This window comes from Crocodylus porosus, unplaced genomic scaffold (genome assembly GCF_001723895.1).
Source record: "Crocodylus porosus isolate Cpor-Errol unplaced genomic scaffold, CroPor_comp1, whole genome shotgun sequence".
Taxonomy (NCBI): domain Eukaryota; kingdom Metazoa; phylum Chordata; order Crocodylia; family Crocodylidae; genus Crocodylus; species Crocodylus porosus.
The window spans coordinates 32214162-32241897 of NW_017728931.1; the positions used below are offsets into that span (position 1 = coordinate 32214162).

At 41.1% G+C, this 27736-nt stretch overlaps 1 protein-coding gene across 3 annotated transcripts in view; it reads left to right on the top strand.

Annotated features, from left to right (window-relative positions):
• The window catches only part of RERG (RAS like estrogen regulated growth inhibitor), a 156146-nt gene that overhangs the window by 125552 nt on the left and 2858 nt on the right, over positions 1–27736 (top strand). For all 3 annotated transcript variants that reach the window (XM_019544504.1, XM_019544503.1, XM_019544505.1), the window contains exons 3-4: positions 4374–4430; positions 26967–27040. In XM_019544504.1, the coding sequence (XP_019400049.1) occupies positions 4374–4430; positions 26967–27040 (131 nt within the window). The remainder of the gene's footprint in view (positions 1–4373; positions 4431–26966; positions 27041–27736) is intronic.

Here is a 27736-nt window from a genome sequence, read left to right on the forward strand (position 1 = left end):
AGAAATTTATCAGGAAAACCCTGGCCACATGTTATTTTTACAGTCCAAACCATACATTCTGGAAAAAGAAAATCCTAAGAATGAAATGCTGCTGTAATGTAGCTAAGACTTCTAAAACAAAACAAGAAAACAAGGCCTACTGTTCAATGCAGTTATATCAGTGTGAAAATGATTATATTCAGGTATAACTTGTTCCAGTACGGTAAAGTGAAAGATGCTGTATCAGTGTAAAGCGTTCTATTTTTATGCACCTAAATCTACATTACAGCTATTATGTTAGTTAATAGGAAAAATCATGTTCTTTGCTAACTTAGTTATACAGGTATAACTTATCCAGGGAAGACAGGCAAGGGGACAAAAGGAGGAGGTGTCACCCTACATATAAAGGAATTGTATGTGTGTTCTGTTGTGCAATACGAAGCGGGAGGCAGGCCTATGAAAAGCTCTAGGAAAAGGTTGGAAGGGAGAGCAGCAATGGGGATGTCATGGTAGGCATCTGTTGGAGGTCACCAAAACAGGAGGAAGAGTGGGCAAGACCTCCTTTAAACAGCTGGGAGATGTTTCCAAATTGCAGGACCTGGCTCTCATAGAAGACCTTAATTACCATCACATCCACTGGAAGGGAAATACAGCAGTTCACAGGCAATTGAGAAAATTCTTGGAGCATATTGGAGATAACTCTTTTTATATAGATGGCAAACAGGCCAAACAAGAAAGAAGTTCATCTGAACTTGCTGGTCATAAACAAGGAGGAATTGGTGAAATGTACTTTGGATGACAGTGACCACAAAATGATAGAGTTCAGGATCCTAAGGGAAGGAAGAAAGAGCAAAAGAATAAAGACACTGAACCTTAAAAAAAAAAAAAAAGCAGACTTTAACAAACTCAGGAATGGGCAGGATCTCAGGGAGGCCAGTCTGAGGGGAAAAGAAGTCCAGGAGAGCTGGCTGTACTTTAAGGAATCTATATTAAGGATATAGAAGTAAGCTGTCTTGCTGCAATGGAAGAATAAGCAGTGCAACAGGAAACTGAACTGGCTAGACAGCAATCTCTTCAATGAGTTAAAACACAAAAAGGAATCCTATAAAGAGTGGAAACTTGGTCATAATACTAGGTAAGCATATAAGAGTATGTCACAGGCATGAAGAAATCATAGATCCCTTTTGGAATGCAGAAGGCAACCTAGTCATGTTTGATGAGGAAAAGGCTGAAGTACTGAATGCTTTTTTTTACTTCAGTCCTGGATGATTGGAAGAGGGCAAAAATAGTGCCCATCTTTAAGGTGGGTGGGGAGGGGAAGAGGATCTGGAGAATTGCAGACTAGTCAGTTTGACCTCAGATGTGGTATCTGGAAGGACTGTGGAACAGGTCCTCAAAGAATCTATTTTGAAGCCCCTTGAGGAAAACAAGGTGATAAGGAGCAGTCAGCATGGATTCATGAAAAGCAAATCATACCTGATCAACTTGATCTCCATCTATGATAAGGTGACAGGCTCTGTGGTTGGGGGAGAGCAATGGATATGATATACCTTGACTTCAGCAAAGCTTCTGTCACTGTCGCCCATGACTTTCTTATTAACAAACTAAAGATATATAGACTAGACAAAAGTACCATGAGTTTAATACATAACTGTTGGATCATCGTCTTCAATGGGTACTCATGAATCGCTCAGTTGGGAGGAAGTATTAAGTGGGGTTCCCCGGAGGTCTGTCCTGGGTCTAGTATTTTTAACATCTTTCTTGATAATTTGAATGGTAGGATTGAGTGCACATTTAGCAGACACTGTATGGAGTTTCAGGCACTCTGGAGTACAGGGCTAGGATCCGGAATGACCTGAATAAGCCCAGGAAATGGTCTGCAGTCAATCAGATGAGGTTCAACCAAGACAGTGCAAAGTCCTGCACTTGGGATGGAATAATTGTATGCACAAATACAGACTGGCTTAGCTGCAGTACTACAGAGAAGGACTTGGGGGTTACATTGAAAAAAAACACTCCAAAAATGCTTAACAGAATGTAGGGTGTATTAGCAGGAGTGTCACTTACAAATGAAGGGCAGTGATTCTTCTGCTCTGTTCAGCACTGGTGATGCCTTGCCTGGAGTACTGTGTCCAGTTTTAAGCCCCACACATCAAGAATAATGTGGACAGATTAGAAACAATCCAGTGTGAGCAACAAAAATGATTGGTGGCCTTGGAAACAAAATTTATGATGAAAGACTGAGAGTTAGGTTTATTTAGTTTGGAGGGAGATTTGATAACAGTCTTCAGCTACCCAAAGGGAGATTACAGAGAGGATGGAGATAAAGGGACAGGACTAGGAGTGATGGCCTCAAGCTGCAGCAGAGGGATTTAGATTGGAAATTAGGAGGAACTTTCCAACTACGGTCAAGCGTTGGAACAGGCTACCTAGAGAAGCTGTGGATGCTCCATCCCTGGAAATCTTTGAGAGCAGGATGGACAGACACTTGGGGCATTTTTACATGTACTCTGGGGTGTTGGGGGTGGGGTGGGGGGCTTTTTAATTAGAGCAGCTCTCAGGAGTCACTCTAATTAAAATGCCCGCAGTGTTTCATGTATTCAGCATCCCACATTTCAAAATAGTGGTGGGAAAACTTTAACTAAAGCTCGTTTGATGAGCTTTAGTTAAAGTGCCCTTGCCACTATTTTGAAATTCAGGGAAGCTGAATACACAAGATACTGCATCACACTGGAGCATTCCGATTACAATGCTCCAGCAGACTCAGTTAACTGACGATTAATTAAGTCTGCTCCTACACGTTCTAATCAGAATGCATTGGAGCATATGTATAGGTGCACTTGGCTGGGAAGGTTTAGTCAGGGATGATCCTGCGTGGAGCGGGGTAATGAACTAGATGACATCCTGAAGTCCCTTTTGGCCCTACTTTCCTTTGATCAGGCCTAAGAAATGAAGTAGTCAGAAGTCTCAAAAGGTACTTTTGAGATGTTAATCTTAATCTAAAACATTTCCCCTACATATTTAAATGTGGTCTCTCACTTGCAGCTGACTTCTTTCATCAAACCATAAAAACTTTGGCTTGGAAAATTAATCTGGCCTGAAAACTGTAATGTGAACTTTGGAAGACAAAGAATATTTCTATGAAGATAAAAAGATAACATAATTAAAATATGTAGGTCATTCCAGCTTAACTTGTTTGAATTTGGATTTTGTCTAATGCTCTCATTTTTTCTTAGAAAAGTCTTGTTACTCCTGCTCCAAACATGTCTTCAAAGCTCAGGGTCTGTCTATATTCAAAAAAATAATAGACTGTTTAAAGTTATTCACTGTTTGTGTTTTGCATAGTTTTGATGCCAAACCTACTCTTGTGCATAGAGGTTTAAATTTTATTGCTTATTGGTATCTTTTGGAATAGGATTATAAAATGTAATGCTGTGCTGCCATATGACTTACTGCAACTTGGAAACACTATAATGTGATCATCTTAGTTAAGAGTCAGCAGAGCTCTTTTTACAGCTAAAATAGTGGTGACCTGTGTTTTCATGGCTAAAGCAACAGCATAATTATCCCAGCTCCGGGAGCGTGTAGTTTATTATGGAGAGGGTACTACAGTTGGTATGTGTATTCAATATTTTAGACTTCTATGTATAGAACCACATGTGCAAAACATTCCTTTCTTTAACATTTTATTTGCTTGAGCTTAATCTACACCCAACTCAAATCTTTTTATATTTATACAATTAGGCAGGATTAGGCAAAAGCATATGGTACATAAGCATCAAGACTGCTCTTGAATGAAAATTAACATGACACATCTAATGCTAATGCAATATATTCATTCCAGGGTTAACTTGTAGATCTGCAATTTCATTAATTAAATTGGTTATACCATTAGCTTTAAACTGGTTGCTTTGGATGAAATGTAGACAAGATAAAGTGGGTAAATTATTGCAGGGGAAGACTATTGAGAATTGCTCGGTTTCAGAGGAAACAGCAGACTATTCATCAGATTAATGAATAAAACATCCAGGTTAAGATTTTCAAAAAGAACTACCTAATTCTGAAACTGAAGATTTGATGCCGATTCGGAGAATCAATGATTCGGACATAAACATAGCTTTAAACACTGTTTCTACATACCTCGAGGTACCAGGCACAGAGTGATGGTTGAGAGAGAGGGTAAACAGGGCATGCCATTCAGAGGGACAGGGTACTGAGACAGATGAACCTTTGGCCCTAATCTAGTAAAAGATAGCTTTTTATGTTTGTATGCACTCACAGGTAAGTTAATGAATAAATTGCTTTGTGAATCTAACAGCAAAAAAGTCCCACCCCTGTAAAAAGAACACGTTGGTAATGTTAAGAATTTAATCTGAATGTTTTTGTTTCCCCAGCTCTTGTTGTACGCTTCCTGACCAAGCGGTTCATCTGGGAGTATGACCCTACTCTAGGTAAGTTACATTTTATTCTAAAGGCTTAAAACCAAATGCCACAAATGCTGGCATTATTGAAGTCAAGGCAAGTCATTTAGTAAAGGTACAAAAACTCAGTCTTCCTTTTGTATTTGATGTTAAAAGGTTTCTCTGACGTATTTATAGCTAGAATGAACCACAAGCTAAGATGGCAGAATCAAGGAATAGAAATGCATTCAAGCAAAAGCTAGATAAATATGTGGTGGAAAATTCTGCCCTTCTTGAAGTTGAAGGGAAGCTTGCCATTGACATTGAAGGGGCCGTATTTTCTCCTAATCAATTGTTCAGGAAAATGTTTAGTGAGTGTTACTTTTCTTCTTTGGAATAACTAACTAGCATTTCAGCATTTTTGGAAGTTAAAAAAACTAGTGTAACAGACTTGGAGGTCTGAACCCAGTGTCTGATGCCTCCTGGTAGTCAGCTCTACCTGCTGCACCTTCCAACCTCCCTAACTGCCTATTAGGAGTGTACAAAATGGTCCATATTTGATTCAAATTTGGCCCAAATCAGGGACAGTGATTCAGTTCGTTGATTTGGATCACTATCCCCGATTCGATTCGGCCAAATCTGAAACTGAAGATTTGATGCCGATTCGGAGAATCAATGATTCAGACATAAACATAGCTTTAAACACTGTTTCTACATACCTCGAGGTACCAGGCACAGTTTGTGAACACTGTGATGGTGGGTCGGATGGAGCGTCCTACAGGAGCACAGGGAGGCCCCCCACATGCTCGGTGGCGAACCTGGAAGTGGGCTGGAAATACTTCTGGTTCACTTCCAGGTCTGCTGGGGAGCGCGTGGCCCTCCCCACCCCATGTTCCTCCAGCTTGGCGATCAGCCATGGGGGGATACTGGGTGCCCCCCACAGACCCAGGAGGCACCAGTCACCAAGCACGTGGAGGGGGGGCCATAAGTGGACTGGAAGTGCTTGTGGTCCGCTTCCAGGTCTGCTGCCGAGCGCGCTGGGAAGCCCCCTCTCTTTTTGCAGGATGCTTCATCTGCCCCAGCATTTCAGCATTCACAAGCCACCTGGTACCTAGAGATATATAGAAAAAACATTTAAAGCTGTGTTTACATCCGAATCTGTGGATCTCTTTGAATTGATTAAGAGGGTTCCGATTCAATTCAGAGAAATTAAAGGGTCTCCTGATTCGATTCTGATTTGGAGATTCAGCCACTGAATCACGTGCTCCAGGGTAAAAGGGGGGCCCCTTTAATTAGAGCAGCTCTGAGACCTGCTGTAATTTAAGTGGCCACAGCATCACATGTATTCAACATCCTGCACTTCAAAATGGCAGCAGGGGTGCTTGAACTAAAGCTTGTTTGACAAGGTTTAGTGCAAGTACCCCTGCTGCCATCTTGAAGTGCAGGGATACTAAATAGATGTGACATGGGGCTGCTGGAGAACATTAATTAGCATGCTTCAGCAGACTTGGTTAACTGAGTGTGCTCCAACATGAGCTAATTAGCACATGTTGGAGAAGATGTCTGGCACATGTATAGGTGGCCAGTATGATTACCTTGGGTAGTTGCCACTAGGAGGCCAAAGTAGCTCCTTCTGCATCTTCTCCCTCAACACAATCCTTAGGGCTTCTCTGCCCGTAGTTCCCCTTCCTTTCAAGTGGGTACTGACCCTGCCTCTCTTGCACTGGTCCCCATCCCTATTGGCCCTATATGTGGCCTTCTGGCTCTAACCATACCTTCAGGGCTCTTATTGTGGCTTCCAGTCACTCCCATAGCCACACCTGTGCCTCACAGGCATTACTCTAAATTAATTTACTGGCTCTTTAATTCTTGACTTTATCTCTGCTTATTCAAACCATGGTCTGTTGGCTGTTGCAGAGCTGGTCCCCCAGTTTTTGCCCCTTGCAGGGCTCCAAGCATTGAGTGCCTGCACAAGATACCATGGCCTCCAGGTACCCCTTATAGCCACTCTCAGTGCTCTGGTCAACCAATACCTAAAAAGAAATCAATAATCTAACATAAACTCCTTAGCTTTTTGAGGCTCCCAGAAGAGCGCCTTCCCCTCCAAAGGTTCTCCACACCCTTCTGGCCAAACACTGTTAACAGGACCCAGGTGCTACTAACTCCTGAATCAGCAGATATGTACTCTGCAGGCTGGATCCTGCTAGATCCATTTAACTGTGCTGTTTGTATTTGCTGTCTCTTGAAGTTAGGTTCCCTGTAAGCTGCACTTGCTTTGCTGGCTCTGTTCTACTCTGCTTTCTTCCTTCTAGTAACAGGAGTAGGAGTCCCCTATGACAGCTAGGAAAAGCCTTTAATAGAGCATATCTTTACCTACTATATGTTCCCAAATATGATATGCACCTTGGTATAGGAAGGCAAAAGAAAATTTTTCCTTGAAAATAAGTCATTTAATCTAACAAGTAACAAATGCATAAAACCACTTTGCTCCACTCATGATCACAGGTGTTCACATATGGTACAAAGCTGACTCAGCAAGTGTGGGCATATAATGTCAACACGCAACTAGAAATAGTGGTAAACCTGTGTGAAGTCATGTTATGAAGTCACCTATCAGTATACCAAAAACATACTTTTAACCAAATTGTTTGGAAATCAGTTTCCTCCTTTAAGACACCCCAATTTTTGCTGGCTAATTTAAAGGGAAAAGTGTGTGATATGTGAATAAATGCAGTATATTTTCGACTATCTACTTGCTTCCAATGTAGTATTATGAAAGTCATTCAGTCTACAGTTTTAAAAAGTAGCCTCTCACTGTGTATGTGTCTGTTTTAGGGTGTGAATTTAAAGCATCCCTGCTCTTCAGTAGAGATGATGCATGCCCCTGTACTTCAGTTCCAATTCTGCAAGCGTTTGGCATTCATGAGAATCGGGTGCAAAAAGGAGTTACTCAAAGTTGTCGGTCACTTTGGAGAATTTGAGGCCTAGGGCCTGATTTTTCAAATACACTAAATAATTGTGTCTTTAGATCTCAAGGATATTCATGAATGACTCCATCTCTAGATAGGAAGAGATATTAAGTGGGGTTCCCCAGGGATCTATCTGCCTTGGGGCAGGTCTTGTTGGAAGGGTTTAGTCAGGGATGATTCCACCTTCAGAGGGGGCCTGGACTGGATGACCTTATGGAGTCCTTTCCAGCCCTAGTTTCCTATGATCTTAGCACCACTGAAAGCCTAGCCTAACATATCTAAATATTAGAGCCCAAATATTGAGGTACACAATATTAGAGGCTACCCTCAAAAACATCAACGTGCTTTGCAGTAGCTTACACAGGAAGCAAGTGGGCACAAGATCACCTTTTTTCTCATGATCTTTTGATTTCTTCCTAATCTTGCTACCGTTACCAAAGGGTGCTCATCCTCAGTCATTCAGGAGTTCAGCTTTCTCTGGGGTGCTGGTAACCACTTCTCCTGAGTTGTTGAGCAATGGCCCCACACTCCTATTTGCTTTCCTCCTGCTCCCTGTGTACCTAAAGAAGGACTTCTTGTTGTCCTTGATTCCTGTTGGTAATCTGAGTTTGGTTACCGCTTTAGCCTTTCTTATCTGTTCCCTGCAAATGCAGGCTGTCATGGAGTAGTCCTCCTTGGGGTCCACTCCAAGCTTCCATTGTCTTCATAAGCCTCTTTCTTCTTTTTTAACAGTGAGTTTTCTGTGACATTTTATGTAAAGAAGTTTTCTTTGTTCTTCTACACAATTATATTAATCTATTTCACTTGAAAAATATAAATATATCAAGGTGCCATACCTCAAGGTGGCATATGTACTCTGCATGAAGAACAAGAAAATTTGTCAAGTGACTTTGAAAATGAAGAAATAAAATAGATGAAAACTCTTCAGCTACTAAGCAACAACAGATTTTGCTAGAACAAATGGAGCTACAAGTAACAGAAAAGTCATTTTTAAGGTTTATTTCTCCCATCAGATTCTTAGGCTTCCACTGATCTTCCCCCTCCTGGAATCCATGGATAGTTCCCATTTATACTAATATACATGCTTTCCAAGGCACTGGAAATACATTAGTCCTGTTTAGACTGAACAGCAGTGTACAGGCAACTCCTGCTGAATGCTGTTTCGCTTAGCGCTGTTTCACTATAATGCTCATTTTAAATTGATACCTGATTCCACTTAGCACTCAGCGAGTTTCATTATAATGCTTACAGTGGCCATCTTGGGTCATTAAAAACACAGTCACCAGTCATCAAAAACTTCCGGTTTCACTTAACACTCATTGTAGAACACCTTTCATGCTTAATTGTATTTTGTGCTTTATTTTGAATGTGTGGCATGTTACACATAGGGTGATAGTGAATGGTCAGGTCCCCTAACATCCCAGATGGACTGCTTCCCCCTCCCCACTCTTTCCTGCAAGGGGACTCTGACTCCTGCTGAACTCTCCTGCCCCAGGGTACCTCCCCAGGAGATGTCATAAGTCACCACTCCACCGCCCTTTTCTCAATTAACCTTCAAAGCTGTTTTTTTAAGGATCATTTTAGCACATCTTCCCCTGTGAGAGCTAGATTGTAAACATTCAACATGACATACTTGACTTTCACACAATAGGGAAGTGTTGGGGAGAAAGGAAAACACACACGAACACGATGGGGAGAGAGAAAAAACGTAAATATAAAAGCAGTTCATAAGGTGTCTTGGGAGAGTTTAAACCCCACCACTCCTACCCCCCCCCATGCAAGAAGAGCAGAAATGTTCAACTCAGACCTCACTTCTCTTCAGCATCACAAGTAAAGGGGCTTGAGGAAGTGGGGTGAAGAGGTAAATGACAGACCCTGCCAGCAGCTGTCCAGTTCCCCTTGCTAGTGAGTGCTGGCAAAGCAAGCTTCCAGGATGCGTTTTTCACCTCTGGATAGCTTGCCCTATAAGCAAAAAGCAAGTCACATGAAGCAACAGTTTCCATTGATCAACATTACCTGTCAGGGGCCTAATGGTCAAATCCTTTAAGCCATTAGTGCACAGACCTTTCATGAAATCCAGGGTCATGCAGCACTGGGATTGATGCCAGGATATCAGCTCTATGCATTTCTTATACAACGGCACCAACTTTAACATGATACATAAAACTGTGGCTTTTATTGTTCCATTCTCACTTTAGGAATGACAGCCTTAGTAGCAGATATTCCACAGAGAGCCTCTATATCTTAGTTGTTATTACTTAATTAGCACATCACTCTACTCCCCTTTTTTTTGGAGTTGTTAGGTATCTCTTTTTAAAGTACCAGGTATCCAGGCTAATTGGTTATCTGTCACTGAATGATGGATGAACCATTCCAGTCTCTGTTTAGATTAAATCACGACATTGGCTGTTTAGATGTATAGTACAGTGGTCAGGGATGTATTTGGTAGCCATGTTGGTCTGAGACAAAAAGAAATGCAAAACTCTAAAATGCTTGGTTCAGAGATGAGCTTTTTATTGGACCAACTGAAAAATCGCAAAAAAAAATATCTTTTTCTGCAAGTTTTGGGCACGTGCCCTTCCTCACCCTCAGGGAAAATTAAAGATGGTAAAAAGTCCCCAGAGGTAGAAAATAAACTTCATTTTGCACAGAGGAACCTGAAGGTGGAAGTCTGTTCCTCTGGGTCCATGAGAGTGTCTTTGTGAGTTACTCTTTGATGTGCAGATAAGGCTTCCTTTCCTGGTGGTATAGTACAGTGCTCAGCATCCTTTTTAAGCTGCAGGCTTGAGTTGCCCCATTTGGATCCGGGCAGGCAGGTACTAGGACCCTGCCACCACTGCAGTTATTCTCTGCGCCAGCACAGGGAAAGTTCCTGCCACTTCCTTTTTTTCCCGTGGTAGCAAAGGAAGGTAAGCACTGCTGAAGCACACCACTGCCATAGCCTCACATCCTCGGTTCAAATGGCTCCATGGGCCAAAGTTTGCTAGCGCCTGGTACAGCTTATTCTGGAATGAGTGAAACTAAATTTCCAGAGCCAGGTCCAGTATTTTCCAAAAAGTTGGGTTGTGTGGATTCAGCACTTCTGCTTGTTTTTCTGCAGCGAAGTGGATGTAAGTAGGGGCTTACATTCATGCAGCACTTTCTGTTACAAACTCCCAATTTGCAGTACCAAGCAAATATGTTTTGGTGTTTAAAAAAAGTATTTAGATACTTGGCACATCCATGATACATTTTAACCAACAGTCTAAAAATGCTTCACAACCATTAATTATCAAACAGCACTTTTCTGCTGTGGGTGTTAGCGTAGGACTAGAAATACTTGCTCTACATTTTATTTTTGCTCTATTTACACATAAAAAACCCCATGATAAAACAAACCTGAGAAGTCCTGTGTGCCACATTATCTGTTGCTCGTCTGTTGCTAGGCAATGGCAGCATGAACATTTGCTTGCCATCTCCCTGGCCTGGCCCAGGGTGAGTGCAATGGCTTACAACAGGCAGCAGCAGTGTTTGCAGCTGTACATAAGGAAGATGGATCTTTTGGGGCTGCACTGCTGTTGTTTGTTGCCATGACAGCAGAAAAACAAGTACACCGTGACCAAGAGGGCCAGTTCCAGCAGCCAGAAACTTTTCGGGAATGTAACTTTTCATGGTGGTTGAAACTCGCACCTTCACAGAGGCCTTAAATCCTATTCAGCTTCTGCAAGGTGCATAAACTCTCTTTTGGCTCTGTGCATGTCACCTTATAGGCCAAATCATGACCCTTTCATACCAATTCATACTGGTAGCCTGACTAGGAGAAATCACATCCCCATTGACTTTAACAGGGTCAGGATTTCACCTTATGTTTTACAACGGTCCTCATGTGCGAATTACCCTTAATTTATCATTGCCAGCCCAGGACTTATGGGCTCCTGCCCCTTAACCTATAAACTCTACTCCAAAAGCGTGAAAGAAATAGTTTGACTGAAACAATCCAGCAGTCAGTTAACTATAAATGAGATGGAAATATCCACCACTTTACCAAAATAGATTTTCAGGTGCAAGGAGGCAGAACCCAATGATGATGGATTTGAGGCACCATGACCATACATGGTTGTATTGTGTGTTTCAGTTAACCAGGAATGGTTAAACATGGTGCACCATATCGTACTCTGTGCAGCAGCACTTTAATACATGTGTATGTACTAAAACCATGATGGATGAGGCAGTGGATACCCACAAGTCTGTTATCTGCTTTTAGAGAATCTAGTTTTGCCATACAAGCCAATTTGAGGATTCCAGGATTCTTCTCTGAATTCTGCCACAGACTTGCTGGGCAGCTCTAGGCTAATTGCAAAAACCCTCTGCTTCATTTTCTCACCTATAAAATCCCTCATCTCAGAAAGGTTGCCAGGCTTTAATGAATTAATATTTGTAAAAATCCAGATCTGAAAGGTTCCTCGAAATTTCAAGTGTTTCGCCAAAGGTTGCACTTTAACTTGGACCTTATATTAAAACAACCAAAGAGTAATGTTCTGTTTGCTCTTTCTAAAGGTCAACTTGTTTCCTCATGCTGCTCCCAAAGTTCTTTTCCTTAGCTGATGACTTATTTTAGGATATCAATCCTGCTGAATCCTGGTTGAAAGAATTGCTACCTAATGCATAACCAACGGAACAGTTTCTGAGAGAAATGTGTGACAAGAAAGCTAAAAAGAAGCTCTATCTCCTGGGCTGCCATGCTTTGTTGAGGTGCTCCTTAGTACAGTCTGGTGGTGGTGCAGACATGTCACATGGTAGAGTGATGTACAGCATAGATCTCAGGTATTGGACAGCATAACCTTTATAGCACAGAACTCCATGCAGGTTTATTGGCTCTGCCAGGAAGTGTGCGAGATGAATTGTTAATGCAACACATTGTAGCACAGAGACTGCAAACTGTTTTTGGATGTCAATGTCTGCCTCCCGTCCTGTATCAGTAAGCTTAGCCTCACTGCTGCTCTTTTGGGTGGAATCTTAGTATTCCTACATGTTACATTTAGCACGCCATTGCATTTAGATCATAATAAGCATTTATACAACTTAGAAGGTTTTCTGTGCAGTTGCATGTTAATGCTTACTATGATCCTAGTACTCCACTGGAACCAGGTAGAGTGGGATCCCAGGGCTGGTTCCCAGGTGATTTTTGGTCTCAGTCCTGGGATCGCACTAAAGCTAGTTTAAGACTGTGGTAATGAGGCTGGGAGCCAGACAAATAGTTGTTTGTCAGGCTTCTTCCCCACACTCTGAGGCCAGTTCAGAGCTCTGGTGTGCTGTGGGAGCTGGGAGGGACCCCAGCACCACACAGGAGCCAATCCCAACCCCCACACACATTGCAGAATATTTGAACTGGCTCCCAACCCCCACATTTTGAACTAGCCCCTCTGCAGCTGCAAACAGCTGTTTGCAGCTTCCAGCCTCCATACCACATCAGAGCCCATTGACTCTGGTGCAGTCTGGGGTCAAGTGGAGCGCAATAACTGTTTGTCTGGCTCCCAACCCCCCAGCACACCAGAGTCTCTTGATTGTATTACCTCCATGATTACATGATGTGTTACGTAATGTAATACTGTCTAGAGATACTCCTTGTTGGAAAAGGCCTAACTTTACTATGCCAGGATGGCACATGTTTTACTACTATTATTGTGAGATGTTAGCATTGTAAGTGAGGTTACATGTATCAGATGAACACTACTAAGTGTAATATGTAACAGTATCGTTAGAGTGAATTCAGATTCTTCTGGGCCTTGCACTAAGAAATGGTAAGCAATGGGATTTTGACTGGCTCCTAAATAGCAACAAAGAGATCACTCTACGTTGACTCCAGATAAATAAGGCACTTCAGTATGTGCTATACGGAAAGTGCATATTTAATGTTTTGCTAAAACAGAGCTTTATGCTGGAGCAGCCTCAGTCTGACCCCTCATTTCTTCAGGATCAGTGGGCTTATCCACACATGCGCAGTAGCCTAATTTACTGTGCAGTAAAGTGTCACCATCTACATGTGCACCACAGTTAGGGGACAGTAGATTAATTTATTCGGGCATAAGATAGTCCTGAAACACAGGTACTATCCAATGGCAGGGTAAATTACTGTGCTTAAATGCATGTGTAGATGGTGACAGAGTTAGAATCATAGAATAGAAAGACTGGAAGGGACCTATAAGATCATCAAGTCTGGTCTCTTGCTGTGGGCAGGAGGTTATTGGGCTCAAACAAGCTCAGTGACGTGCTTGTCCAGCCTCCTCTTGAACACCTCCAAGGATGGCGACTATACCACCTCTGCTGACAGTGTGTTCCAGATTCTACATACCCTTATAGAAAAGAAGTTTTTCCTTATGTCTAGCCTAAATTACTCAATTAGCTTATGCTCATTGGTCCTCATCCTCCCAAGGGGTGCCTTTTTGAAGAGTTGCTCCCCTAGATCTTGGTGTTTACCCTGACATACTTGTAGGCAGCTATAAAGTCACCTCTCAGTCTTCTCTTACTCAGGCTAAATAAACCCAGTTCCTGGAGTCTCTCCTCACAGGGCTTATCCTCCAGTGCCGAGTAGAGGGGGAGGAGCACCTCTCTGGATCTGTTCACAATACATCAGTTGATGCACACCAGAGTTCTGTCTGCTGGCAACTTCAACACATTGTTGGCTCATATTCATCTTCTGGTTGATTTTCATCCCCAGGTCCCTTTCACATGCAGTGTCAGCCAGTGAACCACCACCTATCATACAGTTATGGTGAAGTTCTCCCTACCCAGATGAAGGACCCAGCACTTGTCCCTATTAAACCTCATTTGATTGTGTTCAGCCCATATGACGAGTCTCTCAAGGTTGTTCTGGATCCTTACTGTATCCTCAGCTGTGCCCGTGTTTCCCCACAGCTTGGTGTCATCCTCAAACTTAATCACTGCACTTTCCACTCCCTCATCCAAGTCATTGATAAAGGTGTTAAGGAGCATGGGCCCAAGCACTGATCCCTGGGGGACACTACTGGAGATGGCCCTCCAGGATAAGGCCACCCCATCGATCACAACTCTGGGATCGACCTCTGAGCCAGTTGCCAACCCACCTCACTGTAGACTGGTCTAGGGCAGTACCCTCCAGCTTAATTGAGAGAATCTCATGGGAAACAATATCAAAGGCATTGCTGAAGTCTAGGTAAACGATGTCAACCTCAACGCCCTTTTTCAGCTGGTTAGTTATCTGGTCATAAAAGGACACCAGGCTTGCTAGGCATGACCTACCCTCAACAAAGCCGTGCTGGTTGCTTCTTAATACCCTACCAGTTGCAAGCTTCTGGTTGATGGCTTTCTTGACAGTTTTTTCAAAGATTTTTCCCAGGACCAAAGTCAGACTGACAGGTCTATAGTTTGCAAAGTCATCTCTCTTCCCTTTCTTAAAGATGGGTACCGATGGGTAGCCCTCTTCCAGTCATTCGGGACCACTCCCAAGTTCCACGACTCTTCAGACAGCTTTGCCAAAGGTCCCACTATGAGCTCAGCCAGTTCTTTCAGGACTCTCAGATGCAGGTCATCTGACCCAGCAAACTTGAAAATGTTCAGTTTTTCTAAGAGTATCCTTACCTGTTCAGGACTGATTTCATGTGGACTGTTGTCTTCCCTGTATTCCCTGAGCCTCTGGACTAGTGACCAGTTCCTGTCTGATATCAGGAATACCCATGTGAAGTAAATATTTAGTTTTGTCAGTTGTATTAATTGGAAGTGTAGATGCACCCAGTGTTCACTAGAATTGGACCCTGCAGTAGTCTCCATCTGCCCAACTCCTTTTGTATTGCAAAACAGTAGAAAAATTAAGTTACTTGACTTCCTGCAAATTTCATATATCTTTTCGTGTCTCCCACTGTTTCTCTGAAATGGAAATTCATAATCAACTGTACTATGGAAATGAGCTAGGAGAAAATTCCCAATTTCTCTGAAGTATCTATGAGGAAACAAACTGGTATAGATGAGAGCTCTTTAAATCCATGACATTGGCATCTAGAATGCATGAAAAAAAACTTAAAACAAAAAATCACAAGTGACTGCAGCAGAGGGAGAAGTTTTAAGAACAAAGTGTTTTCTTTAATATCAATCTCAAGATGTAAAATTCTTTTGACAGCAAAAACTCAGCGTACCTTACTTTATAGCAGTTCTTACATGTGCTGATTGTAGATACTTTACAGACTGAAAACAACATTTAGACAACTGATTACATTGTGGTGGGCATTAGCAGTGCCCATAATAGTTACAGTTAAAAATAGCTTGCTGCTCATCATTTTCTAAAAGATCCACCAGATGGGCTGAAATTTCCCATGATGCTTCTTCATTTCAGGGTGATTTTTGTTTTAAGCGTGAGCAAAATCTTCCTGGTTTGTTTTCATTCATGAGGGGTTGCATATTCTTCTTTCCTAATTCTTTCGACCACACTTTAAAAACAGACAGCAAAAATGACCTTGAAATTTGATGTGTACCTAATCCCTACCAAGGACTAGTGCCTCTGCTTGGATTTAAGGGAAACATTAAACAGGAAAAGTTGAAAGGTGTTAAAAGTTTGAAAAAGTATTCCCACGGCTTACCAGGACTGATCCAGCTAAAATATTTAGCTTTGAGAATAAACGGCAGTGTCTGGTATCATTGCATATTCTTGCTTAGTCTTGGCAAGGACAAAGCCTGCTACTCAGCTTAGGTTTATAAATATAAGCCTCAAATATCAAGTCTGGGGAGAAAGCAGAAAACCAGAGCTACTCAACAGACATTTTACCCTTATATTAGGATTTTTTCTGTATTTTAGGATTTTTTGCACATTAAGATTTTCTGTTTGAAGAATGACAACAACAACAAAATATATTTACTGCAACAGTGAACAAGAGAGGGGCTGCTTCTCTGTTAGAAAACTAGTTTTATCATTTTATGCCTTCCATTTATTTACTCTAAGGAGCAAAGATGGAAGCTTACCTTCTTCACTGTGAAGTGTGGATTTCTTAGTTAGGTTGGTTTGTTAAACACTGTCAGTTTCTTTTTTCTCCCTCTTTCCTGGAAGAAAAAGAAAATGTAAAATAAAATCTGTTAGTAAAATGCTGGGAGTCAAGATTTTTCTGCTTTCTTTGCCTCTTATCATTCACATACAAAAGGCTCTGCCTACGCTGCAGGCTGGAGGTGTAATTACAGCTCAAGTAGACATAGCTGAACTAGCTTCAATCTAACAAGCTATACTACCAACGGCAATGAAGGCATCACCGTGCAAACTTCACTTACCTGTCTGACACCCTGGGTATCACAGTGGATTAGCTGCTAAAGTGGCTAGTTTAGAGTTTACTTAGGTACGCCCACATGTACTGCAGTTAAACCTCTGAATCCAATGTAAAAGGCAAAGATTTTTGTGGGTGATCTTTTATTAGACCAACTGTGTTGCTAGAAAGGACAAAGAGCTTTCAGGTACCACTGTACCCTTCCTTAGGCCTCAAAGAAAAAGGCAAACACAGCAGAGCTGAAGAGCAGATAGAATAAAGACGTGCAAAATTTCATAAGTCAATAAAAACAGAATATAAGAGAGAATATCAGTTGGCTAACAGACGAGAGAAATCCAGTAATTGCATTGCTATGATTGCAATGGAGACAGACTTGGAGGAGCTGTAACTGTGGATATACCACTGTTGAGGTTCCCAGAGCAACATTAAAAATGGTAAGTTGCATGTAATTTAGATCAGAAGTCAGTGGAGGTGCGCTGATTTACAAGCACTGAGGACCAGGCCAATAACTGCTGGGTTTTCCTTGACCCATATTTCTTTTGGCATGAGAGGCTTAATATTGCTGTTTATGTTGTAAATTTTACATTTCTAAAACAAGTATACAAGAAACACTTCATTCCCTGCTAGAATTTAACGTGTATTTCCTGGCTTTTTTAACAAAACCTTCAAAAACACTTATAACAATCCAGTTCCCATTTTCAAATTTGAACTAGGCAATAAAACGCCTAAGTCTCACTTAATGACACGTCTAGTCCTCGATCACTTTGGAAACTGAAATTAGGCTACTAAGTTAATAAAGTGGTTTTGAAAATTTTATCTTTGTCAATTTTCTCTGTACAACTTTAATGCGTTATTAATATCTGCAACCATTTTTATATGTGGTTCTCTATAGAGAGTTATGATGTAAGGGAGAGAAGGGTTATGTTTAATGGCAAATAGTACATTTACCTAAGAGAGTGTTTTAGGGGAAAATTACACATTATTCTTAGACCATACTACAGCAGACAAGTTTTTTTTTGGTAAATCTGCTGTCTTTTATTAGACCAACTTCTATTAGTTGGTCTAACAAAAGATATCAGATTTACCCCAAAAACCTTGTCTGTTTATGTCCTTAGACCAACACAGCTACAACCTATAGACCATACTAGGGGCACTTAAATGCAAATGCCCACAAATTAAAGCTTGTTAACTCATGTCAAGTGCCCTCTGAGGATCTCAAAGTTATACCACTTCAGGCAAGGCTTAACTCTGGGCCATGCTACCTAACTTATATTAGGGTAACTTCACTGTGCTCCACAGAAATAAAATGAGCAATTTGTAGACCTCCAGCATCCCAGAATGCACTGCTCTCAGCCCTGCCCCCCCCCCCAAAGCAGGGGTTGAGCCCAGGTGTTCCAGCTTGTAGCCATGCCCCCATGTGCAAACCCTCTAGTGGGAAATAAAAGCATTGTCACAAAGCAAATAATAATTGCAATAAATTAAGAAGCACTAAAGAAAATTTCAGATGACCCTTGTGAGGAAATAGTGGGGAAAGGGAAGTCAAAGAGGCAGGAAGGGTTATTAAGGGCTATACCCAAAATGACTCCACTTATTAAGGGCTATACCCAAAATAACTGTGGCCCCGGTGGTGGCAAGATTGTGGGAAAGGAGTAATGGGAAGTAGTGAGTGGATGTAGAGAAAGACAGTTTGTGAACACAGGATGATGTCTGTGGAAACTATACTAGATTAAAATACACTTGATGGAACAGAGAAGAGGGATAACTGGGTAAGTCTGCACTTTGGACGACAATGGTGAATGCTGGCAGGTGCAGCCAGACCAGCAGCATGGATGTCAGTTACTATTTTCCCCAACATGACTACCTTAGGTAGGCTACTGGAATATAGTTTAATTGGATGTAACAGTCACATTTCTCAAATAAGTTAGAAATCTGGCACATCAGATATTGCAGTGAGTACCACATTCAATAAACACAGGCATACATGATGAGAAGAACAACAGACTTCAGTCATGGAACTGTAGGCAACTTCTGCAGATCCTGTGTTTGCCTCTCACCAGGGATGACTGGTGCCTCCTGAGTCTGGGGGAGCACAATTTGTGGGCAGGCCTGGGGCCAGGCCAAAAGCCCCATATACACTCCTGTACTTCTGTGCCTCAGCTTAGTGCCACCCCCCGCCAACACACTGCCAGCCTGCATGGCAAAAAAACTCCCTGTTTTGGGTCCCAATCTTGGAGGTGGGGGATATGCCCCCCCCCATGTCCCTTCTACCAATCACCTGTTGCTTTTACTAACTAACTAGCTGTTCTCTCACTGAGGGACAATATCACAGTTCCCAGCTCCCTCAGTCTCCTGTTAGAGAACATTTCTAAATAATATCTTCTTTCATTGCATATTCCCTTTTAACAATAATTACAGAAATCAGTTAACATACCACCTAGAGAGGAGGGGTTACTAGTGTATAATCCTAGAATAAGTCTTTACCGCTTATTTTCCTATTTCCTCTTTTCTCTACATATTTTAACAAGTCTCTTTGAATCTTTCAGGAAGTTTTACACTCTTCTCAGACCAATAAAATATCAGATTCAGTTTCTGATTTGTTTTTGGTGGGAAACTTTTCCTCCAAGTTTTGATAGACTTGAGTCATTTACTGGGATCCAACTGACTTGCACTCTTGGCAGCTGTCTTTCACATAGTGCAGAGTTCATTAACTTTCCTCTCACAGCATAATAGTATTTGCATTTGTGTCTGTAGGTATACTTCATCCCATAAGGATATGGTTGCATCTTCTGTTCTGGACGAGTTGGTGTCTTCCTAAGAAAATTTTCCAGATTTGGGCTGTGACAACCAAAAGGACCACCAGGAAGCATGAATCTTGCATCTTCTTGTACAAACTAAAACTGTGTTGCCTCCCCAGATACCACAATGAATGGGAGCTTGTATACTGTATTTTTATTTTGGATGCTAAGAATGCATCTCACTTTCACTGGTATATTTATTTCTGAATGACCAGTTATTTTGATGTTTTTTGGTTGCAAAACTTCCACAACTAACTGTACTTTTATTTAACTGTGCAGGCAGATCATTTACAGAAGAGACCCCTGTCTTTCTGCATAGTTCCACATGCTCTCAATTTCCAACTTCTTTTTCAGTTTGGAACTCAAAATCCTTCAAGTTCCTTATCATTTATCATTGCTGACACCACCTAGAGATCGATGGATTCAATCAACAGGCATATATGAAATGAGAACAAGCTTTAACTGTGGAGCTGCATGCAACCTCTGCACATCTCTTGTTTGGCTCTCACTAACAAGCTAGTTGCTTTCTCGCTAATGGAACATCTCACAATTCCTAACTCCCTCAGTTTCCTGTTAGAAAGCATCTGTAAATTATAACTTCTGTCATTACAATGAACAAGAGAGGAGCTGCTTCTCTGTTAGAAAACTGGTTTTATCATTTTGTGCCTTAGTTAGGTTGAGTATCATGTACCATTTTTAATTAAATAGATATCATAGAGCAGAATTTGGTTTATGAGGTAGTATTGTATTTTTAGATGTTTATAGCAAACCTGTTCTCTTACTCATGTTTCTTCATCACTTTGAAGTCAAAGTCTTTAATGATAGCGAAGGAGTTCAAATATGTATTAACCACATCTCACCGAGATGGGAAAGAACAGGATATAGATGGTTCTGGAAAGGGCAGGATAAGTTTCTCCAGAACCTTTGTGCTTCCTGTTTCCTTCTGGATTAAAAATACCATGAGAACAACATTTCTCAGTGTTTTCTTCTAATTATCTTGGCATCTTTATCATAAAAACTGGAAATGAACTTGAGCCAGAACTCTGAATGAGAAAGTAATTCAGGACCATCTGTACTAAAAAAACCCCATAGCTGGCTACGGTTCAAGTTTGGGTTTAATTTATGAAGGTGTTTGTTTCATCTAAATTGGTTTGTATCTTAGTGGAGTAAAGCAACATATTCCAAAAAACAGTAGCTAAAGATATTAAGGAGAAAGATACAATCATTGGCAATAAGACATTCTATCCTTGTAGTCTCTTCATTGTCCATTCTGTTTTGATATATAAGGAGGGAACAAGAAATTGAAATAAAGGGGCCCAATTTCACCTGGTATTATTTGACTTCATTAAAGTCAACTTGTGTCAACTGAGGATAAGGTGTAAAAGCTACCAGAGGACTTCCAAGGAGATGTTTTTGCCCTCAAAAACACTGAAATATACTCCTCTAAAATAAATACATCAACCTGTTCGGGCTTACTGTGGACACAAGCGTGTATTCAATTCATCAAATAAATACAAGCTGAATCTTGAATCTAGTGTCATAACCACAAATCAGAAATGCTGCCAGGTTTATCAGTAATTCAGGCTTTTTGGAGGACACTTGAATTTGGATTTTTGCCTCATGAACTTCATAACTTTCTCTGCATACTAATGATAATGTTTTCACAATGAATTTTAATAGCTCAAAAAAGTTATTCCGCAAGACTCGTCTTAAACAAAATACCACAAATCTTCTAAGGAAAGACTTTTTGATTTGCGTTTTGCTCTTTTAACAGAATATTGCTTTCCCTTTAGAGCTTCTGGAGTCTGTGGTGCTTCAGAAAAATTAATTAATTATATGGAATGAAACAAATGTGCCAATACACTGTAAGCTGAAAAAATAAACTGACTAGTGTTGCTTCAGAAATGCTTTTTGGGCCCATGGCATGGCCTAAATATTTATAGATTGAGCTTTATTTTACAAAATGATGGATCTTGTGAGAGTTAAGTGTACCTTATTGAACAAAATGCTGTAGGAATGCAATGTTATTCTCAGGGTTTCGTTTTGTATAATGACATCAACTACAGGTCCAAAACATTGGGATCAGAAAACCTCTTTTTGCTCCCCACCATCCCTTTTATCTAGTTAGAAGACTTATTAAAGGAATGGTAACATCCCTCATAGTCAATAGGCACATCTGCACATGCAATTAATGTGCACAAATAAACTCCAGAGCTTATTGCTCCAGATATTTTTGCTCCTGAATGCACCATTTTAACATACATGCAGGAACAAATAACTCTGGAGTATATTCATCCACAGTACATTGAGCGTGGTTGAAGCAGCCCTAGATGGTAGCAGCCCAGGACTGCTCTGACCGGGCTCTATATGCTGCAGAATGACTGACTGGGGTGCAAGGCTGCTTCAGTGCAGGGCTAGCCAGCAGGTAGCTCCCACTGAAGCACCCTCATGCCCCAGCCAGCCAAGCAATTTCTACATGTGCGGCTGTACACAAAACAACTCCAAAGCAGGCTAATACTTTTACTTATGTGTAGAGGTAGAGATGTTTACTAGGGAGTTAATTAGGCAGCTCTGCAGTAAATGTCTTGTATAGACTCCCAATAGAAACAGGTTTCCCTCACTTCATGCAGGCTTGGTATGTGCAAATTCACTCTTATTCGATGACCCTTTTTATACCAAAAATTCATTATATGCGAGATAAATTCATTCTTATGTGATTGGTGTGGTGGAAGCCCACAGTCAGCTGCTTTGTGCGGTGCATTGTGAGAGTGATGTGCAATATAGTCTCTTGTGTGGAGCTGTACTCGTCATTCGTTGTCTGTGACACGTGTTTCTGTAGTTGCCATCCCCATTATGATAGTGCCCTGTACTTGTGTGTACTGTCTGCTGTTGGTGAGTATGAAAATTGTCCTGTAAAAGTGGTAGAAATGGGTCTGGGTATCAGTACAGTCAGGGTCTTGGAATGTATCTCTGTTTGTTACATTGTAAAGTGGGTTCCCTTTATGTGAATTTGAGTTACGCGCTGTTTTCCAGGAGCACATGTACAGCATAAAATGAGGGAAACCTGTAGTTTCATTTCTTTTCTATAACACATGGGGTCAGGAGTTCAACTGGTAGGTTTTACTGTTCCATATCAGTCTTGCTAACAATTTTGCCTACTACATCTCACATCATAGGAGCCCATTAATTTCTTAGGGTCCAACAAATTTCTACTGTGATTGTAGCATTTATAGATATAGGAAGACAACTCTAACGTTGAATTTCCACCTGCTTGATTGTAGTCATGTAATTATAATAGGTGTATAATAGAGATTTATTGCCTGGTACAAATGGAGACTCCAATGCTCAGAAAATTGCCCAAGATTATCCAGAAAGCAAGTATCAGAAATATCTTTCATAGACACATGTCATCTCTGTTGGACCAACATCCCTCCACTGGTTGACTTCAAGTCAAGACACTTGACTTTTCTCTCTCAGTTTCTCTCTAAGTATTGTACAACAGAGATAGCACACATATACAAAATGTGAATCTTTAAGACTATTTAGCTCCTGAGAAAAGAATAAAACTCAAAACTTTGTTGTCTGTACCCAAGTACTTTAATTCACTAGATCCTAAAATTCTCTTCTGTAGTCACCATCTCCCTTTTGAAAATTCAAACCTATGATATGTCTTTAACACAAATATCCAGATGGTTATAAATGCCCTCAAATCCACAGATATTTACAGATCAGGCTCTGCTGTTTTTCTTTTCTTTTTCCTGGTTTTCACCCAAAATGTATTTCACACAGCTCTTACCTATACCAAGCTACTCATCCAGGACAAAACATGCTCCTGGGCAGATGACTGGAACAAGTTATATGTGCCATAGAAATCCCACTGTTTTTCAATTTGAGGACTCAAGTGGAGCCTGCATTTGTGCCAGCCCTCAGCATAAGGAATTAGTTTTATCATAAAAAAGGGTCCATATGACTTCCTATACCCTGGCTTCTGGTAAAAACCATTGCACAGCTGTGGCTGCTTCAAGTATGTATGGATGAGAAATTCCTCCACAGCTTTTAATCAGACAGGCCCAGACATTTGAAGGCATTTAAGCATAGCAAGAACTTAGTGACTCAGGGTCTGTTCATACTATTTCTGCAGCACTCTCATGTTGTGCCCATACCTGCCAAACCTAGAAGTGAGGTGACACAGCCACTTGAAGGGTGACCCCCAAGATTTGTGGCTCCTGTGTATAGAAGTAGGTGAGTGGATGGTCTAGGCAGGCCCAAAAGATACACTCCTGGAAGCACTGTATAAATAGTATAGATGTACCCTAAAGTGCTTTCCTACCTAATGAGGGGGTGGGGGAAAAAATCAGTGAGACATAAGAGCCAAATGACCTTGATTACTTTAAAAAATGGGATTTTGGTTCTTTAGTCACTTAAGCCTTCCATCCTAAAAGCCTAAACATATCTTTAAAAAACCTGAGCTGTGGTACATGACCATCCTATCTATGTTGGGCCCAGATAATTAAGTATTTGTTTATACTAATGGCAACAGCACCACTTAATGCAATTAGACCACAATTTTCTTTTCTTTTTTTTAATGGAAAGGGATTTTGCAGCACTGACAGTTAAAACACACCATTCTAAAGAGATGACATTCTCCACTAGGGAAAAGGGAACTTAACAGAGCATAACACCTTTTAAAAGTTCTGGTTAAATAAATGTGTTTCCTTCAATATATCCCCCCATTCCTAGTGGAGAGATTTGCACCAAATAAAAAGCAAATCTCTGACAATGCAAAGCATTCAGAGTTGTTAGCTGCAGTTTTCCAGTGAGCATTTTACTGTTGATGTAGACCATCTGTGAGCTGTAAATCTGAATGTTAGCACAGACCATTTTCTAAGTTGCAGGTCAAATGCTATCACACTTCTCTGTTATCTGCTGCTTGTTAATATAAAACAAGTGCTCTTTGGCCATTTATTTTTTTTTTCATTTCCTATCTGCAGAACTATAGAGGCAGCAAATTGATCCGTGTTGTCTGTGACATGGATAGTGTGTATGTTTAATACCTACTGGCAATTCTTATAAATCATACATAGGGAAATCTTTGTTTGGAATTTTTGCTAAGAAAGGAAGAAAGTGATGATTTCAGCATGTTTCTTAAAAACGGTTGTAAAATATTGAACTATCCTGTAAATTTATCACATCGTAAGTCCTGTTTATGTGCTTAATGGTTAGCCTGAACTGGAGCCTCATCTGTAGCTACACCACTTTCAGGCTAAGCAATGACAGCCTTGCTCAGCTTTTGAGCTGGAGGCCTGCAAACAAGTTGCACTGGTGTTTCAGTAAGTGGCACGCTTCCCTCTAGATTAATACATAAAAAATTAAGGTGGCATCATGGTGTTAAGGAGCTTTCTGCCACTAAGGTTCCTGTACTTTCAGTCAGACACAAATACAAGTTCATGCCTATAGCAATGGTCTCCAAAGTTCATAGATGATGCTAGCAAGTCAGAATACTGGAAAAGTGAGGAATACATAAAATATTCTAGGAAAAGATTACAAACCTCTATAAATATGTTCTTGATAATTATATCCTGTGTAACCCTAGGTTTTTTTCTCTTAAGTAAAACTGTTTGTTCAATATTCACGGCACAGATAATGCTGCTAATCTGAGTAAATCTATACTTGGCGGACACTGACCTCCTAGCTGTCACTAAGCAGTATTGCAGATACAATTTTAATTGAGAGCTTTAGTTTTCTGATCCATTAAAACAGAGACCTGCCTCCAATTTTAATATTCTTGAATAGTTTACCACTATAGGCAAGATCCTTGGAAAAAAACTCTTTTGAATGATGAGCCTCTCAAACTAGAATTTAGTCCTTGTTTTCCATCCCCCCGCCCCCAACCCCAATCATTTCTCCTCTTGCTATTTTGATAATTGGGATTTTTTTTAAGTGAAGGGAAAATGGCCAACTTACTTTTTTAAAAGACCAAGGGCCTGTTCCATCTGTAAGATATCTAATTGCTTTCTTAATCACTGTTCTTAAGTCCCTGACAAACACTTGCCTGTCCACTTTTGCAAAATGTCTTCATCTTCACTTTGGCTAAGTACAAATAGTCAAGAAGCTTGAGGTTGAATCCATTCAGTCTTTGCAGGTTAATCTAAACTACACAGATTAAATCGAATCAGAAGTGAACAGACATTTACCTTTGATTCAGAAAATGCAGCTACATGCTTGCAGTGGCTCAGACCGGAAGCTGGGGAGTGCTAGAGCACAGCTCTCTGGTGGTATATTCACATCCTCTTCCTGCTGCCTCTGAGATCTCTGGGATTTGCAGTTCAGAATTACGGCAGCAGGACTCTGCAGGGTTGCTTATCACTTCTTCTTCCTGCTTCCAGGTGACTCTGGGATTTGTAGTCCACAATTGCAGCCAGCAGTAAGTTTGAGCAGGAGAAAGGTGTTTAACCCTCATCCCTGGCCCCAGACCCCAGCCGGGGTTTGCTTGGGGGGGGCAGCCCCCTGCCCCCATAGGCTGGGCTGCATCCCCAGCTGGGCTTGCCCCCCCACCCCTTGTCAGCCACCCCTCACTGCTCCAGCTAGGGAGCAGAGGAGCAGGGCCAGCCATGCTCTCTGGAGCTGACAACCCAGCCCAGGCCTGAAAAGTATACTGGGATGTTGGGATGGGGGGGGGGGATGGGACTCTGATTTAACTTGAACCAGGAAGGGGTCTGGGACAGAAGTTTCATAAACTGGTTTGACCCAAATCAGCTAAGCTTGATACTACATTCAACCAGGTTTATCTTAAACCAGTTTCAGCCATTTTAAAACTGGTTTATTTTCACTGAGCTTCTTTTCTGTTACAGGTTTAAACCAGTTTCTGATCACTTAAACCAGTTTATGTGTAACTGCTGTCCTTAGCCTTTGAGGCTAAGTCCCACAAAGTGGCACAGAGAAAGAGGAAGACCCACCCGCCTTTTGCCTTAGTGGTTTTTCAGGGACTCAAGCAGGGTGAAGTAGGATCACTGTGAAGCCACATGTTAGGTGGAATAGGATCTGGCCCTGAGCCTCAGTGCCACATTCCAATTTGTGAAAATACAGTGAATCCTAGTACAAATTGAGGTTAACTCTATTGACAACAGTTCCATGCTTTTGAAGAATAACTTCCAGTGCTGTAGCTTAAAAATCGTTTGATATTCAGCTTGCAGCTATGACAGACTTCTTATCCCACCTGAAAACCAAAGCCTGTGAATATTTCTGACAAAGGTAGAATTTTTTCATCCATTTTGGTAACTTCAGAGACTTGCAAGTCCTCACTCATTGTCATTGTCCACAAGCATGGTTTATTGTAGCTGAAACAAAAACTAAAAGTGTATAGAGTGTCACTTGAGAAAGAGATATGTGGCTCTGGAAAAGAGGTAGATTATGGCACAAAGAGATTCCATATATATGGAAGAACTCCAATAACTTACTGGTAAAGTGTTCCATCACATCAGTACTTCAAGTCATGGGTATCAAGGAACATATAGAAGATGACTTTGCCCTAACAATCTGCCTTTAAATTTGTTTTGTATTAAGAGTCAACATATCGTCACCAAGCAACGATTGATGATGAAGTTGTTTCCATGGAGATACTAGACACAGCTGGTCAGGTGAGTGAGGATAGGTTGGTTATACAGGAAAAAAAGGGTGTGTAATGATGAGAGTAAGATAAATGTGCCATACTTATAGGGACTAAAGTCAGTGAGTCAACCCCCTGCTGCCATTTGTCCCAGCTGCCAGACCAATCTGCTGCGCATATCTATGCCAGAGCTTGCAAGATGTATAATCCAAAAGCCTAGTGGAGAAGGTGTGTGACCGCTTAAAGAAGCTTTCTTCCCCTATGTCTGAAGTGCAGCAAAGTGTAGCACATCCCCAAAATACTTCACCTTCTCAGGTGGAGCAATTTTTCTTTGCTCCTAAGGAGGATGCTGTTTTCACATCTGCAGCAACCATATCCAAAATAGGTCTACCTGATTACAGCTCTGCAGAATCTAGCAGGAAAACACAAAATAAGCATTTTGGCATTTTGGTTCAGATTGAATTGAATTTTTCTTCCCAATTTTTGGGTCTGGGATCAAACAAAGATTTATTTGCATAGCCTGACAAACAGCTATCGGCTACAATCAAATGATCATTTAGTTTTCTCTGTTCAAAAATGCCAAATTCTCTGATTTAACCCTCCCCCCCATCTGTTTTTCCATGATTAAAAGGAAACGCCACTATATATATAGGTATCAGTTGAACACAATATTTTATTAATATATTTTAACAATTTTAAAGCGGTTTGGAAGCCTACCAGTGCTTCA